Raw genomic sequence first — 26,714 nt, 5'->3', positions numbered from 1 at the left:
TTGGATTCACAAACTTGTGTTCCAATACGTGTATGTATTAGGTGGGAAGTAAAATCCCCCCCTTTTTTTTTTTTTTAAACCCATTGTATTTGGTTTTGTTTTTGACATACCTAGGTCACTAACAAGGAAATTCTGGCTACTTTTAAACGTGACCCTTTGTACAGTCTACCTTTTCCTTTTGCACTGATTTAAGTCCATATGTAACTGGATTCGTGAGGCTGGAACACTTAGGACTGTGAAATGGGTGTCATTTTTCCTTTTTTGCTCCCATACTAACCCATAATATCACTTGGAATTTACAACCCATAGAATATTTCATTGAAGTATGTGCTTTTGAGTTGTCTGTTAAGATGTATTTAAAAGCCACCATACTTGAAAAACAAAAAAGTTGTAATCATTCTTTACTGTAAATGTTAGCTTCAATTATAATCTGTGAAAGTAATGAGTAAAAGTACAAGTAATAAAACGAAGGGGGAAAAAATATGGATTTTTTTTTGCATGTTTTGCTCTTAGTCTGCTAATCCAAATAAGACATTTCTTTAGTTGAAAAGACATTGACTAAATGTCAGCTGCCTGAGTTGTTTTTTTAAATAGCAGTCTTTTGATGAGAAACTAGATATTTAGTCTTGATTTTCTGTTTATTAACCTTTTAATGTAGCAGAGGCCATAAGTGCTTTTGTTTGTAAATCTAGCATTTTAAACTTGACCTTTCCCAGAGCTCTTGCTTATAAAAGGCCAGTTTAGCTTTATGCTGAAGGAAAATAATGGTGTTGTAAAGTTGATTTTGTATTCAACGCGGTGACATTGTGATGTGCTGCATGCAAAGTCCTGCACTTGGGACAGGCTTAAACTGCTGCAAAGGTGTTGTCTTGAGAGCAGGAAGCAACTCTGCAGAAAACCTGGAGTCTGTCCTAGTGCAAAACCACGAGTCAGTAGTGTGCCCTGGCGATAATGAAGGCTAACAGCACCCTTGGCTTTGTTGATAGGGGCATAGTCAAGAGATTAGAGGTAGTGAATTTTTTTGCCCTTAACTCAAAACTTGCTGGGTTGCATCTGGAACACGGTGTTCAATATTCTGTAGAAAAAAAATCTTTTTTTGTTGATAGACTTGAGTGAAAGACCACCAAGCTGGTCAGGGGCTGGAGCACTGAGGAAAGGCTGATGGAACTGTGCTTGTCCAGCCCAGAGAAACAGAGGTTTTGTAGGGGGGGGGACCTGTAGCAACCTTCCAATAATACCAGGTAAGTTACTGTGAAGGTGGAAACAAGCTTTTTAGCAAAGGGTAGAGCAAAAGAATGAGAGAGAGGGGTCATAAATTGAAACTAGGGACAATTTAACTGGATATGAGAAAAATAAATTTCACTTTCGTAAAAGATGACTTTTAAATTCAAAATACCCAGAATTGTCTTTTTCATAGAGTAAAAAATGTTAAATTCTACCCAAGAGTAAAAAGGGATAGGAGACAAAAATACAAGTGTAGTCTGTGAATACAGAGTATGTAAAGACACAGCCATGCTGTTGTTGGCATTCCAGTTCCTATCTTTCATTTCTATTTTTGTATTTAAATAATATCTTCTAAACTACACTCAAACCCCACCTAGTTTCCCTATCGTCTCATTATATTAGTAGGCTTAGAACTTGATTTTTAAAGTATATATTGATTCTAAGGATCAGAGCTACGTGTTACCCATTGTGTCTCTCAGCTTTTGAAATCACGGATGAATGTAGCTGAGATGTGTTTTTCAACTGGGCCCAAGAAGTGAATTTGATGCAGTTGTTTATGATCTGAATGACTGTTTACTACAGGTTTTAAACAACTCAGCAGGTGCTAATATTAACTCATGTTAATATGATGTTACTTTTGGTGACAAAACATGTTTCTGTTGTAATCTGAAAGCAAATAATTTTGTTCATTTAGAAAAAAAAATGCTTTAGCCACTTGATGATGTAAGAGAGATCAAAGACTCTAAATCTCTAAGTTCTTGTTCACAGACAAATTGGAATGCAATTTCTTTTTACTGTGCAGATGTTTAGCCACTAAATCTACAATTTTTTCAAGTTGGAAAAACTTCTATATATGTAACACGTTAAAACCTTTTAACTGCATACCATTACTGAGCATTGTTTAGTCTTTAATCACCGAATCGATATGAATTAAATTGCTTTCTTAATTGCCTAAATACCTTATATTTTTAAAAGCCTGTTTTTCGTCTGCACTCATTTATTCTTAACAGGGTAATCCTTAAAGCTGAAAGGCCTGTATTAAATTGAACATCGATGGCAAGCCTGTCATGAGGATTATAGAATTAGAACTTCTAGTGATTTAGAGAATGAGAAAACAAATAGGAGATTTTACACACACATTTATGTATTCTTCTTAAATAAATCCTTGATTTCATTTGTTGTGTACGTTGTAGCTTCTGTATAAGAACTGTACTAGATGAGTTAGTAAAATGTGGTTTAAAAAAATCTTTACAGATATACTTGTAATACTAATTCTCTATAAGAAGTGAAGTGCACTCATCTCAAATGCTTGCATACACGTACTTTCTCTGTTGCCTTTGTAAATAAGGGATAATTTCTACTTCCACTAAATCTTCAGTCAACTCGGGCATTCATTCTTTATGTTTGCATAAAAATGGAGAAACTAAATTTGGACTTAAATTCATTTTCTCATTCTCTTTAAGTTCATGATGGTCCTTTGCATATGCATGTGTGCTCTGCCATGGGATTTAGCCACGTGTATCTATGTTTACTTGGAAATATGCCACTAGCCCTGTATTTTAACAGTTGTTTCAGAATTATTTTTTAAAAATTATAAACTGATTCTAGCAGTTAATGTACTTAGATTAATGGAGAACAGAGGGTCTTATAACCTTCAAGAAGACTAGTTTATTTCAGACCACTGAAAATCGCCTCTGTCATTGAGAGGATAGTGAAAATACGCGACTACCTATTTCTTCACACTGTGCACAATTTTCATGCAGCTTTTCATAAATAAGACTGGATGTACTATATTTCCTTTACCAGCAGTTAGGATTACCTTTGCTTTTCTGTTGTCAATGTGTATTCCAGTAAGGTGGACTGCATTTATTTCGTGTGCCTGTATAGAATTTGTGTGAAAGTCTTTAGGATAGAGAAGTATGCTTTAGATTTTGCTGGAATAAAAAACTGTGGATTTATGACAAGGAGTTTCTTTAACTTGACCGGTAAAAGAGCAAAATCTGACTTTTAGCATGCTGTCCAGCTATGCAGCATTTCAGAGGGATTCCTTTAGAAATCTGGCATTGGGGAGCATTGAAGGAATGAACTACATTCTGTTCTGTTTAATCTCTGTTCACAGCTACTTTTTTTAATCACAGTGAGCATTCTGAACTGGCATTGCTAAAATTCAGAACTTTAAGGGTCTGTCTTCGGGTTTTGTTCTCAGCATAATTAATTATTCTTTAAAAAATATAGCATGGGGATAGATTCCCTTTGTAGTCTTAAATTATAAAGAATTGGAAAAATTTCATTTTTTCAAAAATTTATTTCATTTGCAGGCAACCAGTGTAGGTAACTTTTTGTTAATGAGTTTACATCTGCAATATTCACTTTATTTAAACATTTTACTAAAAAAAAAAAAAAAGTAATTTTTTTCCCCCTTTTTGTTTTCTCTTGTGTTCACTTTCTAGATTCGAGATACTAAATCATCAGATCAGAAAACAACCCTATTGCATTTTCTGGCAGAAATCTGTGAGGAGAATTACCGGGACATCTTAAAATTTCCAGAAGAATTGCAACATGTTGAGAGTGCAAGTAAAGGTAAGCAAAAAGATAAAGCACCTAAAGGTAATAGCTGTTTGCTTTGACATTAAATACTTACAACGTTTCATTTTAGATTGTAGGATTATGTAACCTGTAAGCATTGATAATCCACGTGGATTTTGCTTTTCTGGTATTTATTGACCTGAGAAAAAGCGAGGAAGGGAAAAACAGTAATAAAGTAGCTTTTTTTGTGAAGTAGGCTGTGGAAATAATACACCATATTCCAGTGAAGTACTTAAAAAATCACATATCCGAAGCCGTGTAAGCAGTGTAATGATGATGTTTTTTTACCATAAAGCCTTTGAAGTCTTGAGACTGAACACCTGTGTGTGCATGTGTGCATATGTGTATGCACACAGTATGTGTCTCATCTTAACACTTGATTTAACACCTGAATAGAGAATAACAAATATGCTTTCTAAAGATCTCAGATTGTATATGAAAAATATAGTTTAATTAAACTGTACAGTCAATGGTTAATACTGATTTTATTCTTGGACAGTCAGCAGTATAGCTTGGTGAATGTGGTAGAAAATAATTCATTTGTTTGATGTCTTTTTGTGTGAAATATGCTGTGCTGCTTGGTGCACTTGTTGCTTAACTATTGAAAGTGAAGGCTATGTTATAGCGCTTGATGAAGATAAAGCAACCTGTTTTATTTTGACTGGTCATTACTGATTCATCTGAAGATAAATACTTGGGGTAGCACAAGAGTATGAAGGGAAAGAGAGGGGAAAAGGAGTTGGATACACTTTTCTGCTAGCTCTATCGAGGTTTTCTCTTGAAAATTGTCTCCTGTTCTTCAGTGTTATCAGTCAGTGTTTCTTTTCAGTGCAGTGGTTAGCTGTTAGATAGATACTTTTTTTTAATTAGGCCATAATTTCCTTTCAGTTTGTCTTCTATATTAAACTTTGGTCTAGCGAGAGCAGAACTCTTGTTTCCCCAAGGACTTGGGGAGTAGTTCATCAATCAACCTAACTTTGCAATTGTTTCATCTCCAGCTTATTCACAGATTTATGTGGTTGTCATACCATTTTTGTGCTGTTTCTCAAACTTTGCCAAGTACCTTTCCATGGGTTTTTTTCTGCATATAAACTAGATTTTATTTGTATTGATTAAATGTCTTCATGCTTCACTTTCCTCTTTGCTGCTGAATACTTCAGTGGCACGAATCATAGAACGGTTTGGGTTGGAGGAGACTTTAAAGCTCATCTAGTCCCAACCCCCGTGCCATGGGCAGGGACACCTTTCACTAGACCAGGTTGCTCCAAGCCCCATCCAACCTGGCCTTGAACGCTGCCAGGGATGGCGCATCCACAGCTTCTCTGGGCAACCTGTTCCAGTATCTCTCCACCTTCCCAGTAAAGAATTCTTTCCTAATATCTAATCTAAGTCTACCCTCTTTCAGTTTAAAGCCATTACCCCTTGTCCTATCAGTACACATCTTTCCTGTAGGCCCCCTTTAAGTACTGGAAGGCCACTATAAGGTCTTCTCGGAGCCTTCTCTTCTCCAAGCTGAAAAACCTCAACCGTCTCAGCCTGTCCTCCTAGGGAAGGTGCTCCAGCCCCCTGACCGTCTTTGTGGCCCTTGTCTGGACCCGCTCGAGCAGGTCCATGTCTGTCTTATGTTGGCGGCCCCAGAGCTGAACACAGTACTCCAGAATGCCTACTGCCAAAATGGAACTGGTCTGTCTATGTAGGTTTGAGGATGGTATTGTGTTTTAAGGCAGTATAGAGACTGAAGACATAACGTGTGCATTACCATCGTGAATGTACCTGTCCTGGTTTCGGCTGGGATAGAGTTCATTTTCTTTCTAGAAGCTGGTATAGTGCTATGTTTTGTGTTCAGTATGAAAATAAGGTTGATAACACACTGATGTTTTCAGTTGTTGCTAAGGAGTGTTTAGTCTGAAGTCAAGGACTTTTCAGCTTCTCATGCCCAGCCAGCAAGAAGGCTGGAGGGGCACAAAAAGTTGGGAGGGGACACAGCCAGGGCAGCTGACCCAAACTGGCTAAAGGGGTATTCCAGACCGTGTGATGTCATGCCCAGTAGATAAACTGGGGGGGAGCTGGCCTGGGGGAATCGCTGCTCGGGAACTAAGTGGGCGTCAGTCGGCGAGTGGTGAGCAATTGCATTGTGCATCACTTGTTTTGTATGTTCCAATTCTTTTTATTGTTATTGTCATTTTATTATTGTTATTATTATAATTTTTAGTTTCTTACTTTCTTTTCTATTAAATTGTTCTTATCTCAACCCACGAGTTTTACTTGTTTTTTCCTGATTCTCTCCCCCATCCCACTGGGTGGGGTTGGGGGGCTGAGGAGGGTGAGTGCGTGGCTGTGTGGTGCTTAGTTACTGGCTGGGGTTAAACCATGACAGTACCATAGTACCACATATATATACATACAGACAGATATATATATATATATATATATATAAAAAAAAAAAATAAAGGTGCACGCTTAAACAGTGTACAGCTGGCTGCTTACATCTGAGCACTACTGTGGATATTACACAGAGAATTTATACAGTTGCTTTTAATTTTGCTGTTTGCTGTCAGTGTTGTTTGTTCCTAGTCTCTGATATGGAGGCAGATACTTTCCTCAAACTGACTTTTTTTTTTCCTTTTTTTCTCGCCCAACCTTACCCAGTAAGTGTCACTGGTCCAGCCAGTGTGTTCTCAAGGACTTACAATAGAGTATCATAGTGAGTAATTTTATTTTTGCAAATAGCAGTTTGTCATCTTATCTAAATTGCAGAAATGTTTTCTACCACTTGATAATTCTTTTCTGGAGGTGATTTTTTTTTTTTTAAGTTCAATCTTTTACTTCCTGCATATCTTAAATTCTTTACAAAGCCTTATGGTTTACCAGGCACATTTGATGATCTTTTATTAATTTTTTCTTGTGGCTAACATTACCTTGCAGCTTTGAGGTTTTTATAGTTTGATTCAAAGCCTCTGATGTTCTGTAACTTGACTTGAGGAATTAAACCAGAAGAGTTAGTAAAGTTTAGTTAAACTACAGCATCCAAAAGAGAGAAAGCATATTAATGGAGCAAAGTCGCTTATAATCCTGATGCTTAGAATACATGTGAAAAAAGGTTTTATTGCAGTTAAATTTGTTTCATTCTGTAAGAGAAAAGCTCATTATGTTTCCTATAAACAGCACTGACTTCTAATCAGAAGCATAAACTACTGTTCATTTTTAATGACCAAAACTTCCTTTTCAGCCCTTCTCTGCTTTCTGTAACAAAGCAGATTTTTGGCAGAATAAATGTGATTTGTGCAATTTGCTTCAACTGTTCCCCGTGGTACTTTTTGGGTTTTGTTTAATTGTAATGTTCATCTGCTCTGTCCTGTGTGGTCATTTTTTCTGTGTAGGAAGTTAACATGCTTAGTGTGTAAGAGAAGATTTTCGCTTCCTATTTATTGTTTGGTGTTTTATAAACCAGTGGTTTCAGGGATGGACAGTTGGGTTTATTTTTCCTGTAGGAGGCTTCTTTTGGAATAAATTGGCTACAGATATGAGGATGTTGGCATCAGCTAGTTATACATAAAATAGAAGGAAATCTACCAGCAAATATTATCTCTGTATGAATTTAAAATAAGGAAATATGAGCTAAAGAAGTGACAGTCTGATTACTTGAGATGTATACTTCTTACTTTTTAGGCAGAAGGCAGCCTCGTAGTTTGAACTGTACATAAAATTCCAAATACAAGACTATCACAATCAGCTTCTTTTGAAGTTTGGATATATTTTCCCAGTTCCACATAAATAAGAAGAAACTCTTGTTTTGCTTTCATTTTCACGTAAGAATAAAGAACCAGCATCTGAACAATGGATGATTTTTAACAAATAACAGATAAAGCATAAAACTGGATTTTAATATGAAAAGGTCAATGGGATTAGATGAACTGCCCCTGCATGTACTAAAATCTTTGATAATCTGATATTAGATATAATAAAATATTTGATCTTTTTAAAGATGGAAGATCAACCTAGAGGTTTATGAAAAGTAAAAATAAATTAGGAAACAGTTTTATTCTGGAAAGTATAAGCAAAGGTCAAACTGATTAACTATCAAGAGATTATTGGAAAAGAATTTCTTCTTACTTGAAGCAGACTGTATGAAAGGGAAACCAATAATAAAATCACAAGATTGTGACAAACTGGATTCTTCGATGGAAGTGATATCCACTAACCTTCCCCCAATCTGCAGTGTTTTCCTCTTGTTCCCCGACTTGAAACTATGCAAAGCCGTTTTTCATATTTCTGCTTTGTTCACTTTACTTGTTATTCCAATTGCTGCTTTTCATGGTATTTGCTCTTACCATCCTATAATCTGTGATTTTATTAAATACCTGACAAATTCCTATCCCTTTCTGTAGGTTCAGTCAAACATAACCTCAAAACAAATACAAGAGGTACCTTACTAAAGTCAGATAACCAGTTTGGGATTTCTAAATGAAGTCATGTTGTAAAAAGTGTAATTTGGAATTCCTTAGAAAAGATACTTTTTTTAACTTGAACCTCCTCTGAGTGTCAAGCCTCCCAGAAATCATAAAAAAGAAATATGTAGTATGCAAAATTAAGAGGGAAGAACATCATCCATGTATTTTATAACAACTTAATTTCAGATTTTAAACGAGCAAAAGTTATAAATCACAGTTCATGGTTTAAACGTTGTGCCTGTATTTAAAATAAAACAACCTTATCTTTGTCAGTTGAACATTGTGTCCAGCTCCTCCTAAGCTTAACAGTTCTTGACATACTTACATTACCTACTTGCTTTGTCTGCCAACAGTGGGAATTGCTAGGCTGTGTGAAGTCATATGAAGTTTTGTGAGCTTGTGTTGTCCCACTGGTGTTTACTTCAGAAACGATTGGATATAGAATGTTGTTATCTGTAGTTGGCCATTGGCCATTCTCTGTGTTCTCCTGACATGTTGGACAAGTTAAAGTGATACCTTATATGTATAGATGGAGTATGGATTTTGGGGTTAGCTGAGCAGGTATGTAGAGCTCCCAAGAACAACTAAACTCCAAGCGAAGGGCTGAGCTTAACCGTGAATGCAGTTTAGATAAGAAAGTCTCTTTCGGAAATAATGAGGGTTTTTTCCAGTGCTTAACATACAGAATTATGTGCCTGATACAAAGGTATAGTACTTAATTCTTTTAAAGTATTGTTAAAAGAAACACAGAGCATTCTGAGTAAAATCAAGTGAAATATGCCTTGGGGGAGGTGAATTATGCCTGTGTAGTAGACTAGAAAGTACTAATAACAGGAACATAGATTTCTCACTGATGTTGATACAAAAAATTTATTTCTTTAATTTGCAAGCATATGGTTCTGATGGTTGAGGCATCTCTCTAGAAAGGACATTAGCAATCAGAAGCACTGAGGAATGCAAATATGTAATACTTAATGTATTATTACAAATACCGTAAGAAAATATTAATTTTTAAATTCTGTACAAGTACTTCACTGTGATTTAATGCCATAATGTTAGAGTGGGGACAGTTTTTTAAAACATTCTGTGCCACTGTTGCTTTAAAGCATAGCAGTTTAAAACCTAGTTATAAGTACTAGTCATTTTTCTGTCAAACAAAAGTTTTATAGTTTGTTGCAGTAGAAGAAACTGTTTTTACAAAGAGATCTGCAGTATTTTCCACCTTGCGCAGTTTAAATTGTTGAAACAGATTTTACCCAATCTGGCATGTTGGTGGATATAAAATAGACAATGCCTTCTGGCATGAGAAATTTAATGCCTGCATCTGTGACTTTTTTTTTTTCCCCGTAATAGAATCCAAAGTTGCCATTTTGCATCATAATCAAAAGTCATTCTTGCACTGTATGGTGACTTCTATCATTGTTTTCATTCACATAAACTGCAATATTGAAATGCCAGAAACTCTCTCAATGTGTTTTTCTGAATGTAGTAAATACACAGGTACATCAAATACTAGAAGAGTTTTTTCTCTAGTAACACTCCTTTATTTGCATATAACATTGCCATATTAATGGTAGCTTATGCATCATCTCATTAAATGTTTTTCGACAGACATGTTCTCCTTCATTGACAAGTGTCAGTGAGGAAGACAGGGAAGCAAAAACTTCAGAGATAGTTTTTGTGTTGTAGTTCCAAGGTGCAATATCTGAAAGAGATCATGTTGAGACTCAGTAGGATTCTGGGTTGGCTTACACTCTGCAAAATTGCTTACAAAACTTTCCCTGTCTGTGAGGATTTTGAGGATTTATTTAGTTGCTATCTTCTAATATGTAATAAATGGTATGCAAAATCATGGTGGTTCTGAATTCTGAAGCTACTTTTTAAAGGTACAATTTGGGTTCTACATAGAACAAAGTTATTATGTATGGCATGCATTTTAAGGATCCACTTGTCTCCCTCAAATGTAAATATCAAGGGCAAAATTAAAGAATAGTCCAAATGACTCTCATGGGCTGTTGCTTATTAAAGAAATTAAGGCATTTAAGAATTTCTGGCTGTAGTTAAGCCAATTCAGATTTGAGGACTGCTTTAAATGACTTCTCAAATTGAGTAATCCATTTAGAATTCCTTAATACAGGCTGCTAGAGAGAGGAGAAAGCTACAAAACAGCACTTCTTTCTTTTCCTCCTTATCTTGAGGTTTTGAATTTGCACTTTCATTGATGTAAGAAAGGTTGTTACACTTCTGGAAGCCTGGCTTGCACTTCAGTTAATTGGAAAGACCAGACTCCTGTTACAAGTTGAGAGCCTGAAGGGAGGTCCATTGGATCAAGTTGCTCAACACCTTCTCTAGTGAGTTTTTAGTAATGACAGATAGGTTGTGTTACAAAAGCTTTGCTGCTCCTCTTTGTATTCCTTACTTTCTGTGATTTTTGCACGTATATGCCACTGAATGTAGTGTGCCATAGCTGCTTCACAGTGAATTACAGCATGCGTCTATCAGTTTGGTATAGAAAGCAAAGTTGCACTACAGAGAAATAGTGACAGTGCAAAATATGGGCTTTTGAAATAAACACAGCAGAATTTAGCATGTTCAGTTAGCGCTTCCAAATGTGGATGCAATTAATAAGACTTAAAAGTCCAGTCCCTTCTTTCCTTTGCCTCATTTGCAATTCGCGTTATACCTTTGCCAGGAAGTTTTGCTTCAGTGTGCTCATTTAATAGATACTGATTTTGTAATTATAAGCTGTTTTCAAAACTAACTCAATTTCTGACATCTTGAAAGACATTTGTAATTAAACTTCAAAGTAAGGTGAGTTTCTGGCATGCTCTGGAGGAGATACCTGTATTGCCAGGAGAATGCCTACTGAACACAATGGCCTTCTCGCTGATGAGCTCTAATACTACGGTTAACTTTCTGAAATGGGGACATCTGTTTTCTAAAGGATTTCTATTTGTAAGACGAAGTCAGTTCACATTCAACTAATGAAACTTATATTCTACAAGGTACTATTGTTTACAGTTCTTTCAGTGAGGTAAACATGAGAAGTTAGGTGAAAAGGCTGGTATTGGCAAGAATTCAATTGGAAGTAGGAGGCTGGCACACACAGAATTTATGCAGGTCACAATAACAAGCATAAAACTTGTCAGGATTCAACCAAAAGGAATCTTATGGGCTCAGGGAGTTTTTTCTTTTTCCAGATCCTGGTCTTTTGCTGCTAATTAATTTGACCTTAAGTAGTAAACAATTTTGAATCAATAATGACTTGGATAATATGACCTGTCCAAAGCAAGGAAGGGATTTCACTTTCTGATATATCACTTTGCAGATCAAGGACTTTGTACTGTGCTGTGCTTTGGAAAGGAGTTTTAACAACTGGCTCATGTTGATAGTGATAATGGTAATGCATTTTGGACTCCTAATGCACTGTTTGTTGTGTATAATTGATTCTTAATGTCTTAATAAGTTTTTATGTGCATCAGAATTACGCTTTCGTTCTTAAAACATGTTCATAGGCACGTAATTGCTGGAACTGAGACAAGCAGATTCATTCCCTAAACCAGAGTACAGTTTCATACATACATTGATATTAAACATAAGCTACCCACAGAAATGTCTCTTTTTGTTCTGTGGACATATTGAGTGTTTCAGGATTAAGAGCGCTGTTTGTAATTTCCTCAGCTCCAGAGGAGAGAAGACAACGTGCTGCTTATGACGTTTCTGATTTTAGGCCTAACAGGCAATGTTTTTTTTGTTTTTTTCGCCGCTATCTCACTTGTCAAGGCAAGCTTGTTAATGGCATTTGCACTTCAGTGTGTGTAATATTTAAATTAAATTTCCTCACTTTAGATGGTTGTTATTGTTATTTGAGAAGCTGAAAATCTGTTCGTAGTTTGTACGCAAAATTTGTTTTTTATCACTTTAGCTTGTGTGGTATAGTTATGTTCCAGTTCTGTGTTTAAAATCTCTGTGTCACCCTTTTCTTAAATTGTATCAGATATATGTGTTTTCTTTCTGTGATAAGACTTATGAAAACATATATTTGTAAACATTTGTATTGTGATGATTTTAGGTCTTGATCCCAGTTGAGATTTTTTTGGGGTAAGAATTGGTAAGTCTCCTTCTTTTCTCTCTATAGAGAACAATATTGCAATCTAGAGCTTTTCCACTTACATGCCTCATTAAACATCATTTTGGACTGAAAGATAATTAGTGTCTTAGACTGACTCGCTCATTAAACTCTAAAGCCAAGAGCTACTTGGGGCTGGACTTGTTACAGGGTGCTCTTATCTTAAAATTGTGTTTCACCCCTGCTTGCAAATAGACAGGACAATGGAATCAACGCACAATTGTTTTATCTTTGGTTAACTAAGATAGCGATGTTACCCTAGAAGTCTAAAATGATAAAGCATAGCTGTGTCATTGCCTTTCTTCACCATTCTATATCAATGTTGTGATAAATCAACTAAAATGCAGAGACTCTGCTGGTGAATGAAATCTTAGCATGCAAGTTGGAAGTACAAATGGACATCTATGTGTGAAACATATCTGTTAAAAATTCTATTTTAAAGCTTTTTCAAATTACACGTTTCTATTTACGGTACATGGTCATAATGTATAAACAAAACATTATCATTTGGACAGATTTGCTGTTTTTCCTAAACTTTTAAAGTTGCAGGGAAAAACCCGTGGAAGATGTACAGGAAAAAAACCATGTATTATGCATGATATATTGATTGTTACGCATAAGCAGTCTGTGTCGGAAGGCTTACCCATTTTTTGGAAGAAGAGGGTGGTGATGTGCCCTAGCTAGTTAAGATGCTCTCTAGTTTTTTCCCTTTGCTCCCAAGGTGTTTAAACCTCCACCCATAAGCATTTTTAACATTTCTTTTGAGCCTATGAATTTAATAATAATTTCTTGTACCATAGTTGGGATTCTGCTTTGAAATTTAGACATTGTTGGCCTAAGAATGTACTTTTCAATACTACTTTACTTCTGCCGAGGTTCTGTTGATGATGTTCATCTGGGAAGAGGAGTTTCCTTGTTATCAGTAGTAGCCTTGGCTGCATCTAATCTTAAGAGTTTGTCTGATCCCACCTGTCTTGACTGTTCATCTAGTTTCTTCTTCAGAACTTCTAATGATTAAGTTCCTGGAAAAAGTATTTCAATACAGAGTTCTTTTTGCTGTTGTAGTTTGTTCTAGGTCTATCACACTAGCATTTAGTGAAAACCTAGTTTCTGATAAAGGAAATAATGCATGTGGTATCTCTAATATTTTTTTTTTTTTTTTAAATCTGGTATTCAGTAGGAATTATGACCAAAGCCTTATCTGTACCATGCTCTTCAGAATCTTTCTTCTAATGCTGGATTTACTCTTTTAGCACAATGGTCTATCTGTATATCAAATTGTGATAACATGATTGATCATGTCCTGCAGACCGTATAGGTGTGTTAGGAAAGATTTCTAGCATGAAGAGTGACGTGTTAACTACTTGAGAAATGACATGCTAAGGGAGCTGTACTGCTGGAAGCTGTTCAACCAGGAAGCTTCAAGCATGAGTTGTTTTGTTCGATACAGGCATACCATGGTATATATCACAGATATATATATATATGTGTGTGTGTGTTTGTACACACACATATAAATGTATGTACATTTACATACATGTCTGAGTTAGACATATCATGGTATACCTGTATCACAAAAATACATATATAAACGTATTTGTATGTATGTATACCTGTGAGAGATTTATCACGGTATAGGTACATGTATATAAACACACATATAATATACAGGCATACTCTGAGATAGACACATGTGAACACCGTGCTACTCAGAATCCTCAAGTAGACTGCAGCAGCAGCACTGTTCACCTAACCCCAACAGAACATTTATTCTCTCAATAAATATAAATTTACTTAGTGGTATGAATTGAGTAATCAATGATTGTAATTCCTGCAGATTATGTACTTGCTCACCCATTTCCCCTCAAACTGTTTTTCAGACATTTGTGAAAGACTACTTCTATCTGCCCTCAGGCAATAAGAAATAAATAATCATTAGTATGCTCAGAATGTAGTTATGGTACAAATACTGCCTAGACTTAGTAATCCACTAGTTCATTTGCTTCGTATAGACTTGCCTTTGCTTACTGAAGTAATTTATATCATTAGCTCTCACTGTGGAGTTTTTATTAAACATGAACATAGCCATTCCTGTTTTGCATCCTGATCCATTCAAATGATTTTGATCATTTTGAATTTATTATGCAAGAGAGATTGCACCTAATCAAAATGTATCATTTCATCTCTTGTTATAGGGGAGGACTCTTGGTCTGGTGCAATCTTATTTTAGAAAGGATTAGTCTGTCCTTTGGTACTATTACTGTATTACTGTAAATATAAAATGCTTAGCTTGACGGTGGGGACTAGCTAGTGTTTGACATTAACATGAGATTAACTGCTTTGTAGCATTTTTCTAGGACTAAAGTGGACTACCAGACATTCACTAAGCCTTCCTTAGCGTGCGGTCTGTGCAACTGCTTTCTCCAAAATGAGTGGATGGGATTATTTTTTTTCAGAGGAAAAATTAATATAGGGGAAACAGTTAAGCGAAGAAAAAAATTATCAGCTTTCACGTCAAAATGATATTGTCCCTTCTCTTCAATGACTGTGGATTTCTATTGCAAATAAATAATAATATTCAAAGTAATCTTTTAACCAGTCGTAGATTTAATGATGCGTGACTAACTGAGCTTCATTCAGTATTTGTGCAGAGTGAATATTGATAAATCTAGGTGCTTATATTAGTCTTCCACTGACATGAAAAATAATCTGACAATATATTAATACGCATAACTTCATATTCACCTTGTTTATATCAGTCCTATATGTTAATAGTGATTCTGTGTGATAATGCTTTAGTTAGGTGAAACATATATGTTTAATTTCTGGTATTGGATTTTTCTTCTGTCTCATAAATCCTATTATGATAGTGGTTTGAGGTACATGTGTTAAAGATGCTGTATTTCTTTCCATCTTAAAGTTGCAGCAGCTCTCCGCAAGTCAGCCTTTTCGTATTGCTAAATAAGGGGCCAGTCTGATACAGTTTGGTACAGACTGAGAAATCTTGCTGCCTTTTTACTCTCTTTAGCCTTGAAGATGAGTCCGAATATAGGTTTTGGGTTTTATGTGGTTTTTGACTTAAGGCATAATAAGGTACTAAGTGCCCAGTGGTCCACACAACCTGATGCTCTCTCCGGTGCTGGCAACAAGATATACTATTTACAGAGAACACTGCAGTTCCTCCAGTCTGTTTCTCCCGCCATCTGTTTCTGGTTGTTGTTGGTGGTGATGTTTGGGTTTTTTTTCTTTTTCCTCATTTTTAATATTTGCCTCTCTGTTACTATCTTGAAATCGGATGTTTGTGTAGCAGATTTAGTTGGTTGCTCTCTCCTGCTGCAACATTAAATGGAATAGTATTGTAATTGCTCCTACAGAGAGGCTTTCCCAGTAATAATTCTTGAACAGGGCTTGCGTGCCACTGAAGACCAAATGCTACCGTTCATGTAGATTTTTAGACTAGTTCTAATAGGATGCCTAATTTTTGTGTGGAATGATGGGCAAATTGAAGGTCAGCAAGCCTTTGTCTTGTGATCACCAGCTTTGAGGAGCATAGTGATAGAGGCAGTCATTTTAACTTGTGCATTTATGGAATGGTTTCAAAGAAATGGCATTTTGCTGCAAGTAGAGTTTATGCTTCCATAAATTAAAACCTTGCAAGATTTTTAAGAAACTTACATGATTTCCCCTGAAAGAGTAAAGGGTATTCATGTTGCTTCCTCTTCACATTACTGAAGTAGTAAATCTCTAGTAAAATGGTTTATGGAAGGAAGTGCAGGTATTTTATTATAGTCTATATATATGTTTCCTGTTACATAGTCTTTTTAAGCTTGTCTTGCAGAACAACAGTCTCATAAATTATTTGAACACAAGCTTATATATTTGTCTGGGCTAGCAAGAAAAAAAGGGGGGGGGGGGGGGGGACCAAAATGTATATTCTACAATGTTTTTTGATAATTCAGTGTGAATATAGACATTAGTTATGGGAAGCACAGCTTTTGAATGAAGCCTTCTTGGATAGAGTTCCTTCATACTTTCGAAGTCAGTATGCACCTAATCTGAATTGTTTTCTGAACTTAGTTTTATAAAACAGTTACTGAAAACACTTTTTTCCCCCCATTTTAACCACAGAGGCAAAGACTTCTAATTTGTCATTGCTTGCTGAATTTCTTTGCACTTCTATATTTCAGACAAAAATAAACTACTACTCTTGCTAAGCAGTCATGCATTTAAAGATTTTCCAATTGGTGAAAACAGTTAAACTTTAACTGTTACATTGCCTATTTCCTTAACAGCTGCTATTCTTTTTACCCAACAAAATTACCATTTGCATCCTTCTAATTTATTTTTCAGTTCTAGCATTTTACTTCAGTGCTGTTTGTCTCCCTATCCAACTACATAACAACCTATAGAAATATTACAGTAATTCAGGTTCTTCAGTTCAAGCAAAAAAGTCTGCTTCTTTTCTGACAATAATACCAAATTATTAAACTAATGCAGCCATAACCTAAAAGCTTCGACAATGTTTATTATTCAAACTGCTTTAGTGGTTGATTTCAAGGTTAGCTTTTGAATGTTAAGTTAATAGCTACCAGGGTGCTGTGGTCAGTATAGATTTATTTTTTTTTCCCCAGTTGAGTTAAGCTTAAAAAGCTGTTTCACTATAATTTCAAGATTACACAATTAGTTCCTTTGGTACCGAATATAAAATTGAAAATTAAATCAAGATTATGTCTGTGATAGACAGCTGTATTGGTGCCTTATGTATTTGAATGGGCTTGTGAAAAGTTAAATCAGTGGTGTTAAGGCTGATACAAATTGTTACTTATAAAGAATATAGAATTGATTTTGTACTGGGAACAGCTTCCTTATTTACAGGATTTTCATTTCCTATATACTGTTTTTCAAGCCATCTTGAATCAAATCTTGAATCTCACATAGTCGCAGCACAATTACAAGGAAATAGGAAAATAAACCAATCTTTTGAAAATACTCTATGCAACTTTTGGACAAATGGCTTCCCATCAAAAAATAATAAAAAGCAGAAAACCCTTAAAACAAACAAACAAAAAAGTTATGTATTTATCTCGACTACACAAAGAATCCTTGGGTTAGCTGGGATTCAAATAGACAGTGTTAGCTTTGTAGAGCAGCTGCCTGCAGTCAATAAAGAGCATTGATTTGGCCAATTAGTGAAGGGGAGATAACGTGCTGGATGTTCTCACCTCTGGTTCCACATATCAAAAGTTGTTTGCGGCACTATCTTTTTTAAGACTTGACCAAGTTTATATGCACTTTCACTAAAGATTATGTAGTTTGTAGAGTGTAAATTGGCTCCGAAACAAAGTGTATTTGAAATGTTCTGTACTCAATTTAAAGGAAGGATGTGAAATGGTTTTCTTTGAGAAAAGGTGGTGTTGCAATTGTTTGCTTCTTCTTGAAAGCACATACTTGTAAACTATGCAAGAGGGGACAAAGAACAGAAGACAGAATTTTGTTCTAAAGTGCATCTTTGAATTGAGAGGAAGTGCTTGTCACCGCTTTTTATGATTAAATTGAGAATGATGAGTGGTCTTTATGGATTATGTCATTAAACTCTGCTATGGATTCAGTTTGTTTTAATATTACAATTTGACCAGGAGCTTCTCTGCAGAGACTCTGTCACTTTTCATCTAGTTCTGGAATTTCTTCATGGTATGGTATTGTTTCATCTTCAAAATTGTGATGTCACGATTTCCAGTGGAGATTTTTCTCAAGATGTATCAATTAGTGGTTGTTTAATACAAATTACAGGAATAGTGGTTTATTTTAGAATAGTGTATGACAGAATAAGCAATGATTCTTTAGAGTAGCCTCTCTTTTTTTTTTTTTTTTTTTTGTGCTGTATTGTGAGTCCTTTACTACTTTTTAATTATCAGTAGACCTACTTTTGATGCTAACAGACGGTTTCATAGATGTTGGTTTCTAGAAATCAGTTTCATTTCAATAAAAGACAAGTATTTGATCTTTTCTTCCTGTCTATTCCTTAAATCATTTCTGTAACAGAGTACATGTGTTAGTAAAGATCATTCATTTAACCAAGTACATGCATTAATAAGGTAAAATCTCTTTGAACCTTAGTTACTTTTTAATCTTTGAATTAGATTTAAGAGAATGAAATATTAGAATTTTTACCAATAAATTTAAATAGAAATTGAATAATTTGAACTAATGGTAGAATTAAGTGGTGACATTTCAACATTAAATGTGATGATTTGGTATATTACATTAGATATTTTCACTTAATTTTTATGAAGAGTAGGATTTTTATGAGCAGTAATTCCGAAAAATGTTAGTCTACTTAATGGAATAATTCCTCTTAAGACTATTTATACTGATATTGTTTTTTCCCTTTCCGGAATCTGGAAGCTTTTTACTCATTGTCATTTTTTTCTTAGTTTCAGCCCAGACTCTGAAGAGCAACCTTGCTTTAATGGACCAGCAGATCCAGCGCCTAGAACTTGACATTAAGAATTTCCCTAAAACACAAGATGAACATGATAAGTTTGTAGAAAAGATGAGCATATCCTTTTTGCATGTCTTCATTGGTGATCGGAACATCCTGATCGTCTGGTTAAGTATTTACAGCACTTGAGAATAAGTTTTAAGTCTCTTCTTCCATGCTTTTATTATAGCACAGAGAAAAGCATAACAGAACACGCTGAATGTAGACAACCATATAACCGACTAGGTTACGCATTTAAAATCAGACTTCCAAGGGTAAACCAGATAGCTATCTTGAGGGAACTGGTTATAGTGACCAGTCATAAAGATAGTAGTATGGGCTTTTTGCCTTTAAGAATGGTATTTAATGATAATTGTTGAATCATTTCAATCTAGAAAACTATCAGCAGTACTGTGGACAGTATTTATTATTTTACCTTCAGATGTATTGGGTTTTTTGAAGGGAGAGAGTATTCTTTTTGTTAATGGTTTTTCTTTAAATTTTTTAACATCATTTTAGAGAAAAAATATTTACATTTTTTTGTACTCAAGAATGATTAGCCCTTTTATTTCTGTTGCGAATAGAGACTAGGTTCTTTAAGCATTAGTAAGTTAAATTTGTGGGAGAATACCACAGATTTGAAATCTGTCTAGCCTGTTCTCCCTCCAAAACTTTCATATATCCAGCTTTACTTTTGCTCAAAAGAACAAAGTAACAAGTATGCTGTAGATGCAAGAAGCTCACAAAACTGTGAAAGACTAAGTAGAAGACCTTTTTTTCTTAAAAGAAATCTGCATGTTTTTATTTTGCACAAAGCACGTGTCTGTATATGTGGAAGTGTTTGAAGTATGGCAAGCGGCCAAGTCCAAGGCATTTTGTGCATTTATAGAAGCTCAGATAGTTCATGTGACATCTCTTTTTTTCTTACTGCAATGAGACAGAAGTCATGGTTTTGTGGGTTTCTCAAAGAAAAAAAAAAAAAAAAAAGGGGGGGGGGGAGTGGGGGGAGACACTGATGACAGCATCCTGGCCTGTATCAGAAATAGCGTGGCCAGCAGGAGCAGGGAAGTGATTGTTCCGCAGTGTCCCTGTACTGGGCACTGGTGAGGCTGCACCTCGAGTCCTGTGTTCAGTTTTGGGCCCCTCACTACAGGAAAGAGATTGAGGTGCTGGAGCGTGTCCAGAGAAGGGCAATGAAGCTGGTGCAGGGTCTAGAGTACATGTCTTCTGAATTAGTGGCTGAGGGAGCTGTAGTAGTTTAGTGTGGAGAAAAAGAGGCTGAGGGGAGACCTTATCGCTCTCTACAACTACCTGTAAGGAGGTTGTAGCGAGGTGGGTGCTGGTCTCTTCTGTCAGGTGGCTGGAGATAGGACGAGAGGAAAAGGCCTCAAGTCATGGCAGGAGAGGTTTAGATTGGTTATTAGGAAAAATTTCTTTACTGAAAGTGTTTCAGGTATTGGAACAGGCTGCCCAGGGAAGTGGTTGAGTCACTATCCCTGGAGGTATTCAAAAAACGTGTAGATGAGGCACTTCAGGACATGGTTTAGTGGGCATGGTTGATGGTTGGACTGGATGGTCTTGACGGTCTTTTCCAACCGAAACGATTCTATGATTCTATGTCTAGAGTCATTCGTAGCTGCTCATCACATGTAGTAGGTGGATGTAATGAAGAGGTTCTCCTAACTACTGTGTGTTTAGAAAGGAAGTTTTATCAGGATTACCCATCTGAATGGATTCAGTGACAGAAGTTCACAAGAAGATATTTACTGTCTTCTCCATATGGATTTATTTTAAGTTTCTCACAAGACTGCAGAGAAGTAGCTTAAGGGAGACAATTCATGACCAAGTGGAAAATTGTTTCTTGTTACTTACACATTCTGTTCCACCTTGTCTTATTTGCAAGGTTAAGAGTCTTGCTACTAATCACATTTATCAGTTGTTCTATTAAAAAAGAAAGCGCTTATTATTTCCCAGAGATACATTCACATCAGAAGAATCTTATAATACTGCTTTGTCATGTCATCATGTGCGTAGGCTGAATACTGTCAAGTCAGCCCCACTTTTGTTCGTAAACAAAACCAACATATTGAAATGCACTTTTTGCAACCGTGTGTTCTTGTTAAGCTTGACAGCTCTGTTTTACAGGTTATATACATTATTTTTCAGTTGTGTTGAGTAAATGCTTTGCCATTTGTTGTGTTGCTACCTATGTATTTACTGTACTTACAAAAATGATTGGCATCACTCCAGTGATTTGGTGAGAAAAAAGAGCCAAGCAGGTAATGTTTACCTTTCTCTGCTCTGCGGTTTATCACCTGAATTTCTTAAAGAAAGATTGTCCGACAATGCAAAAGAGTTTAAAAAAAAAAAAAAAAAAAAGTACTAATGCTTTTTACAAGGATCCTATGAAATTTTTGAACATTAATTGTTGAAAGTCTCCTGGGCAGCCTTGCTTCAGTGCACGTACATTGATGTCACAGCTAGATTACCAATTCCTGGTAATTAAAATAGGCACCCTGAACTGTAGATTTCTGACAGCTTTTATCATACTAGTGAATTTGGTGGCTTGGCAAAATAGATAAGACTGTAAGAAATTAACTGATTCTGCCTAAGGATTTATGTTTTTATAATTAATAGATGACCTGATAAATTGTGGTTTTCTTTTTTAGAAAGTCATCTCCATTTATATCAAGTGATCAAATTTGTTTCTGCTTACCATTGAATATTTTTAAGTTTTCTACATTCCTGGATTTTTTTTAAACTGAAGAATAAATGTTAAGGGGTGTGGGGGGCGGGAGGGGGGGAGTGTGTGGGAGAGGAAGGAGATGACATCCTAGTCTTCAGTATGTGTTTCTTTTGTTTCTGTCAGCTTGTTGAAGAATTGTTTTTGATAGCATATACTGAGATTAGAAATTTAAAGGATTCCAGGCTGAACATCTCTTTAACTGCTTGAGTGTTTCAGAAAATGAGACGTGTCTGAACATAAATCGTCTCTCAGTAGAGAGTTTTAGGATGCAGGAATTATACCATAATTAAAGGCATAGTTTCTCTTTCCCATTCCTGCTAATAAAGCAAGCTGTTTACTGGTAATTGTGGATGAGACTTTCTTCAGAGACTATGAAAGGAATATTGCTTGGTATCATACTAAAGGTAGGAGATCAGTCACAATAAAAATACCATTCATAATATTAATTCATAATAATAAAATGAATTAATTTTCATAATATAGAAGCAAATGCTATAAAAGAAATTACTTAATTCTAGGGTTTTTTTAAGTTTTTGGTAGTGTGAATTACAAAAAGATGAATAGAAGTTCTACTTTTTCATCTAGGATTTTTTTCTTTACTTATTTCTAAGCAGGATAATTGTGATTTCACTTATCAGTTTGTTTATTTAGCACATATAACTGTTCATCTCTGTGCATACTATTTGATGTAGCTCTTGAAAGCCTAAAAATAACCTAAATCTACTTTAGGAATTAAATACAAAGACATGAAAAGTACTATGTTACTATTCCACAAACTGTTTAAAGAATTGCAATAAATAGCAGACGTAATATGTTCAGGTAAATATACCCTATTGATTAAAAACCTTTTACTTAAAGCTGTTAGAAATAAATTAGTGTAGTTTTGACTGCAGGCTGCTAACTTGATGTATATCAAAAGGTTGTTTTAATACATTTTTATTAGTTACAAACTGAGGAAAATGGGTTAATGTTTTCTGAATAGTTTATATTTAAAGTAAGACTATAGGCAACTGAATGAAATAATTTGATAACAGAAGCACGTTCAGTTTTACATTACTTTCTTTAGAGCTGTGCAGATATTCACGTGCATTGGTTCTGTAATTGTGTCAGTGTGAGTTCCTCCTTAAGGGTGTCTTTATTTTATCCATTTATGATCATAAGGTTCAATGAGTATAATACAAGAATTGCAGATGATGTAGCTATAGGTTGATTGCCATCTTTCATAAGCAGTTAATAACTAGGATATAGTATGATCATCTGATTTGATTTCAAGCATAATAGAACGGTCTCAGCAAATAATGCTACTCACCTTCATACCTTTTTTTAACTAAAAGCATATATTTTATGACAGCATACAGTCTTGACTTTAAAAATTCGACTAGTATAAGTTCTGCTACATCTGTAATATACTGTGCCAATTATTTTTTTTCTCAAATATACATAATGATGCTGGTTTGACTCCTTGTGGTATCGGTTTCTAGCCATCGTGACGCTTTAAAAACCACTGAAGTTTTTGGGGACCTGTTTGTTACTAGATATCTTTTCCTCCATGTGAGAATTTTTATGCTGTGATCAGGTTACTTAAATCTACCTGCAGTAATGTAATTTAGGACGTTTTCCCCCAGCCTTTACTGGTATTTTTTTAATATGCATTTGAAATACTGATTTCAACTAAAACCAGTATTTGAATAATTTTGTAGCTTCATAGGCATGAAGAATAAAAAGCGTAATAGTATTTATCTCTTTTTCTACATGAAAAAACTGGCTCTGTTACCACCATCTTTGTAGTGGACCTTGTAAGTGTGTTTATGTTTTTTTGTAATGAGTGAACACTGTGGACTTTTTGAGATAGCTGTATGAAAATACTTCTGTAAGATTCTGAAGTGATTTTTATAGTTGCTATCTTGCTTGGATTTTAGTTTGTCTGCCTTTTATTGGGATTTTTTGTGAGTATTTAATTGCCTAAGTTTTAAGGAATGCTCACAGCACTCTGAAGTCATTGGGATCATGAAGCTGACCTGTATGGTTGGCCACCAGAAACAGTTGATTTCAAAATGAGGATTACAGCTATATTGTAACAAAGTAGAATATAGTATGGAAAAAAAAAAAAAAAGATATTAAAGTATTCTTTCTGTGAATTTCATGCTATATTAAATAATTTATGTGTGATTCTTAAGACAACTTTTTCATGATGTGATCCATGGCTAGAATTGTACTTTACTTGAAGATCAAATTGTAAATAATTTAACTTTAAATGTGAGAGGGTTGTTTTATAATTAGCCCAGCTTCATGCAACACTGGGGAGTCTGATTGAACAGTTTAGAAAAGTAATTACAGACTATGACAAATCTGGCTTTCACTCCTTGTTTTATTTCAGTGTTTGTGCCTCCAACTGAAGATTTTTTTAAAGTGGAAAACTCTGAATTTTATACTTACTTTTGCTGTAGGTGTATACACGCTGGTTTCTTTTTAATGATGTTAAAACACGAGTGTCTAGTTGGGGATTGAGAAAGATACTCAGATTAATGGGGTTTAACTTTAAATGTTATTAAGAAAGATTAAAGACAAGAGAATGAAAAGTTATTTCAGAGGGAATAAATGGAAAGTTTTAGAGAGTGAATTTATTAATCTTGTCTGAGAACTATGGATACATAAATAATAAATGCCACTTCTCCCCTCCCAACCTGTGCACACCCCCCACAGTGACAAAGGTTTGTTTGTCTAGAAAATAGGCAGGAGCTTTGAGCTTTGTTCTGAGGAGAAGGGAGAAGTGGTAGAGCGAGGGTGGCAGGAGGGCATGCGGTTTGGTCACTGGCCCTTAGTAAGGTTCATTCTTTTTGTTATCCTGCCGGTTAGAGAAAATGACTTTTTGCTGTGTTGCTTTTGGACCGTGATATAGTTTGTAAGCAATCGTACATTAATTTATTTACGTGATATATCCTAGGTGTACTAGTATATCCATAAATGAAGATTTTGTGTAGCTTTTCTGCTGTTCAGCTGTATCGTTTACCCTAGTAAGTGATACTAACATGCCTGATCTTTTTCAAATCTTTTGCCTACCAGAGCGATAAATGGTGCCACTAGGTTTTTCTAACTGATAGCATACATGGGAAGAATTAAAAACTTATTTTTAAGAATTGCAAAATTAAGGGAACTGTGAATGAAAGAACAAAAATTACTGCAGATAAAAAATTTTCAAAGCAGTGTGCATTTGTCTCATCATTAAATAGAACAACTGCGAACTTTGAACTAGTTTTTCAGGAAGGAACACCATTCATTAAAACAGAATCCTTTTTACGTAATAAAAAAGCTGCCTTCCTGAAAGGCATATATTCTTACTTGATATGTATTTATGCTCATAGTTCTGTCTAATTATGCCTATTGTTTCACAACTAAATATGCGTTTTATTAGTTCCTTACTTGATGTACTTCAGTTGTAATGAAATGATCTGGGGAGAAGTCTGCTTTAAGTGTGTGTGGGACTTCTATGCACTGAGACTGTTAGATATTTAATGTGCACTAAACATCAGCTGGTAACTCTCTTGAACGGACCACTGTACTGCAGAGTCCCTTAGAGCAGGCCACTAGGGAAGAAACTAATATACTCTGAAACAGAATCTCAGCATCTGGAAATGGCTGTAAACCTTTCTTCCTCTCTGAGAGGGACTGAGCAGCAGGACGTCATTTACACACTGACATGGAGTGCTGAAAGAATGTTAATGGCATTAACACTCTTGTCATCTGTTAACACTTGGGATTTCCTCCTAGCTTGTTATGGAAAAATAATTCACTTAAAGTATTTTGAGATGTCATTTTTAGGAGAGCCTGTTTTTGTTTTTCAGACAATTTGAAATGCACTGGTGCCTTCATTTCTGCATAAGAATGCACATTAATATCTGAATTTGCTCATAACTAGGGGCTTCTCAAATACAAAGCCAAAGGGGGAAGATTTCTAGGAACTTTTGTATATGCTCCTACATTTGAAGTAACTATCTTTCACCTGAATGTATTTGAAAGTAGGGGCATTTTTAAGGACTTTGGGAACTGGAAAAGAGAACCATTCAATGATTTTTCAAATTCTAGGTCGTGTATAATCCTTAAGACAGTGTTATTCATGAGCCTTTTCTTGCAATAGTTAAATAAAGCTTTTGTTCTTCATGTCTACAAAAATGACATTTGAGAACACTTTAACTGGAAAGTGCAGTTCTTAACTAAAAGAGGTATTTGAGGAAAATAATTGTTATTTATCCAGATAAAATACTTTTCCTAAATAGTGTCTAGGGAAAGAAGGTCTATGTTACTGAAGTTTGTGCACCAATAAGATTTTTTTTTTTCAGACTTCTCCAAGAACCTGGTTCTTAACCCCTCCCTACTTCCCTCTCTTTCTCTTCTCCCCCCTGCCGCCCCACCCAAGTGAGAAAAAATTATGTCATCCAAAAAAGGCAGTGAAAAAACACTTACTGTAGTTTGAAAGTTATGAAGTATTAAGTTATGTGATGAATAACAAAGAACAAAGGAACAGAAAGGCCTGGCTTCTAGATGTAGCATGATGCCTTTTTTTTTATTTTATTTTTTTTTTTCCCCCAGTTATGGTTACATTATACGAATGTAATCAGGGTGTTTCATTACTTGTAGTGCTGAACATTTGCTTAAAGTTAAGTCTTCTGCTTACAGTTAAAAACAAACTCCAAGGAACAGTCAGTAGAAAGCGCCAGGGAATAAAGTCTTGTTTAAGAAGACTTATGAGTGTGTACAGTGAGAGAAAATGAAAGAAGAGTGATTTATTCTAGTTTAAGAGATCAAAATGTCAGCTGCTGTCTCCACGTCTTTTTTACCTCAGAAAAAAATTTGCTACTTGATTAAATGTCAATTAAAGTCAAACAACTTTTTAATATTTTCAACCATCAATTGTTAGCCTTTCTTGCTATTATAGAGAACAAAGAACAAATAACACTAAATTCATGTTATTGATATTGTTTGTAAATGAGTAAAGGCTAGAAACAATGGAACTTTAAAAGCAATATTTTTTTTCCAGTGGGGAAATAAATGGGCTACTTTAAGCTTCACTCAACTCTTTTGAACTTTGGTTTGCTTGAT

The 26,714-nt window shown here is 35.3% G+C and overlaps 1 protein-coding gene across 1 annotated transcript in view; it reads left to right on the top strand.

Annotated features, from left to right (window-relative positions):
* Window positions 1-26,714, top strand: part of DIAPH2 (diaphanous related formin 2) — a 261,936-nt gene that overhangs the window by 111,149 nt on the left and 124,073 nt on the right. Inside the window, exons 23-24 of the mRNA XM_049828136.1 lie at window positions 3,675-3,804; window positions 18,825-18,950. Coding sequence (XP_049684093.1) covers window positions 3,675-3,804; window positions 18,825-18,950 — 256 coding nt within the window. The remainder of the gene's footprint in view (window positions 1-3,674; window positions 3,805-18,824; window positions 18,951-26,714) is intronic.

The sequence above is a fragment of the Accipiter gentilis genome, chromosome 24, assembly GCF_929443795.1.
Source record: "Accipiter gentilis chromosome 24, bAccGen1.1, whole genome shotgun sequence".
NCBI classification, from domain to species: domain Eukaryota; kingdom Metazoa; phylum Chordata; class Aves; order Accipitriformes; family Accipitridae; genus Astur; species Astur gentilis.
Note: the sequence above shows the minus strand (reverse complement) of the source record. Positions and strands in the feature narration are given on the sequence as shown.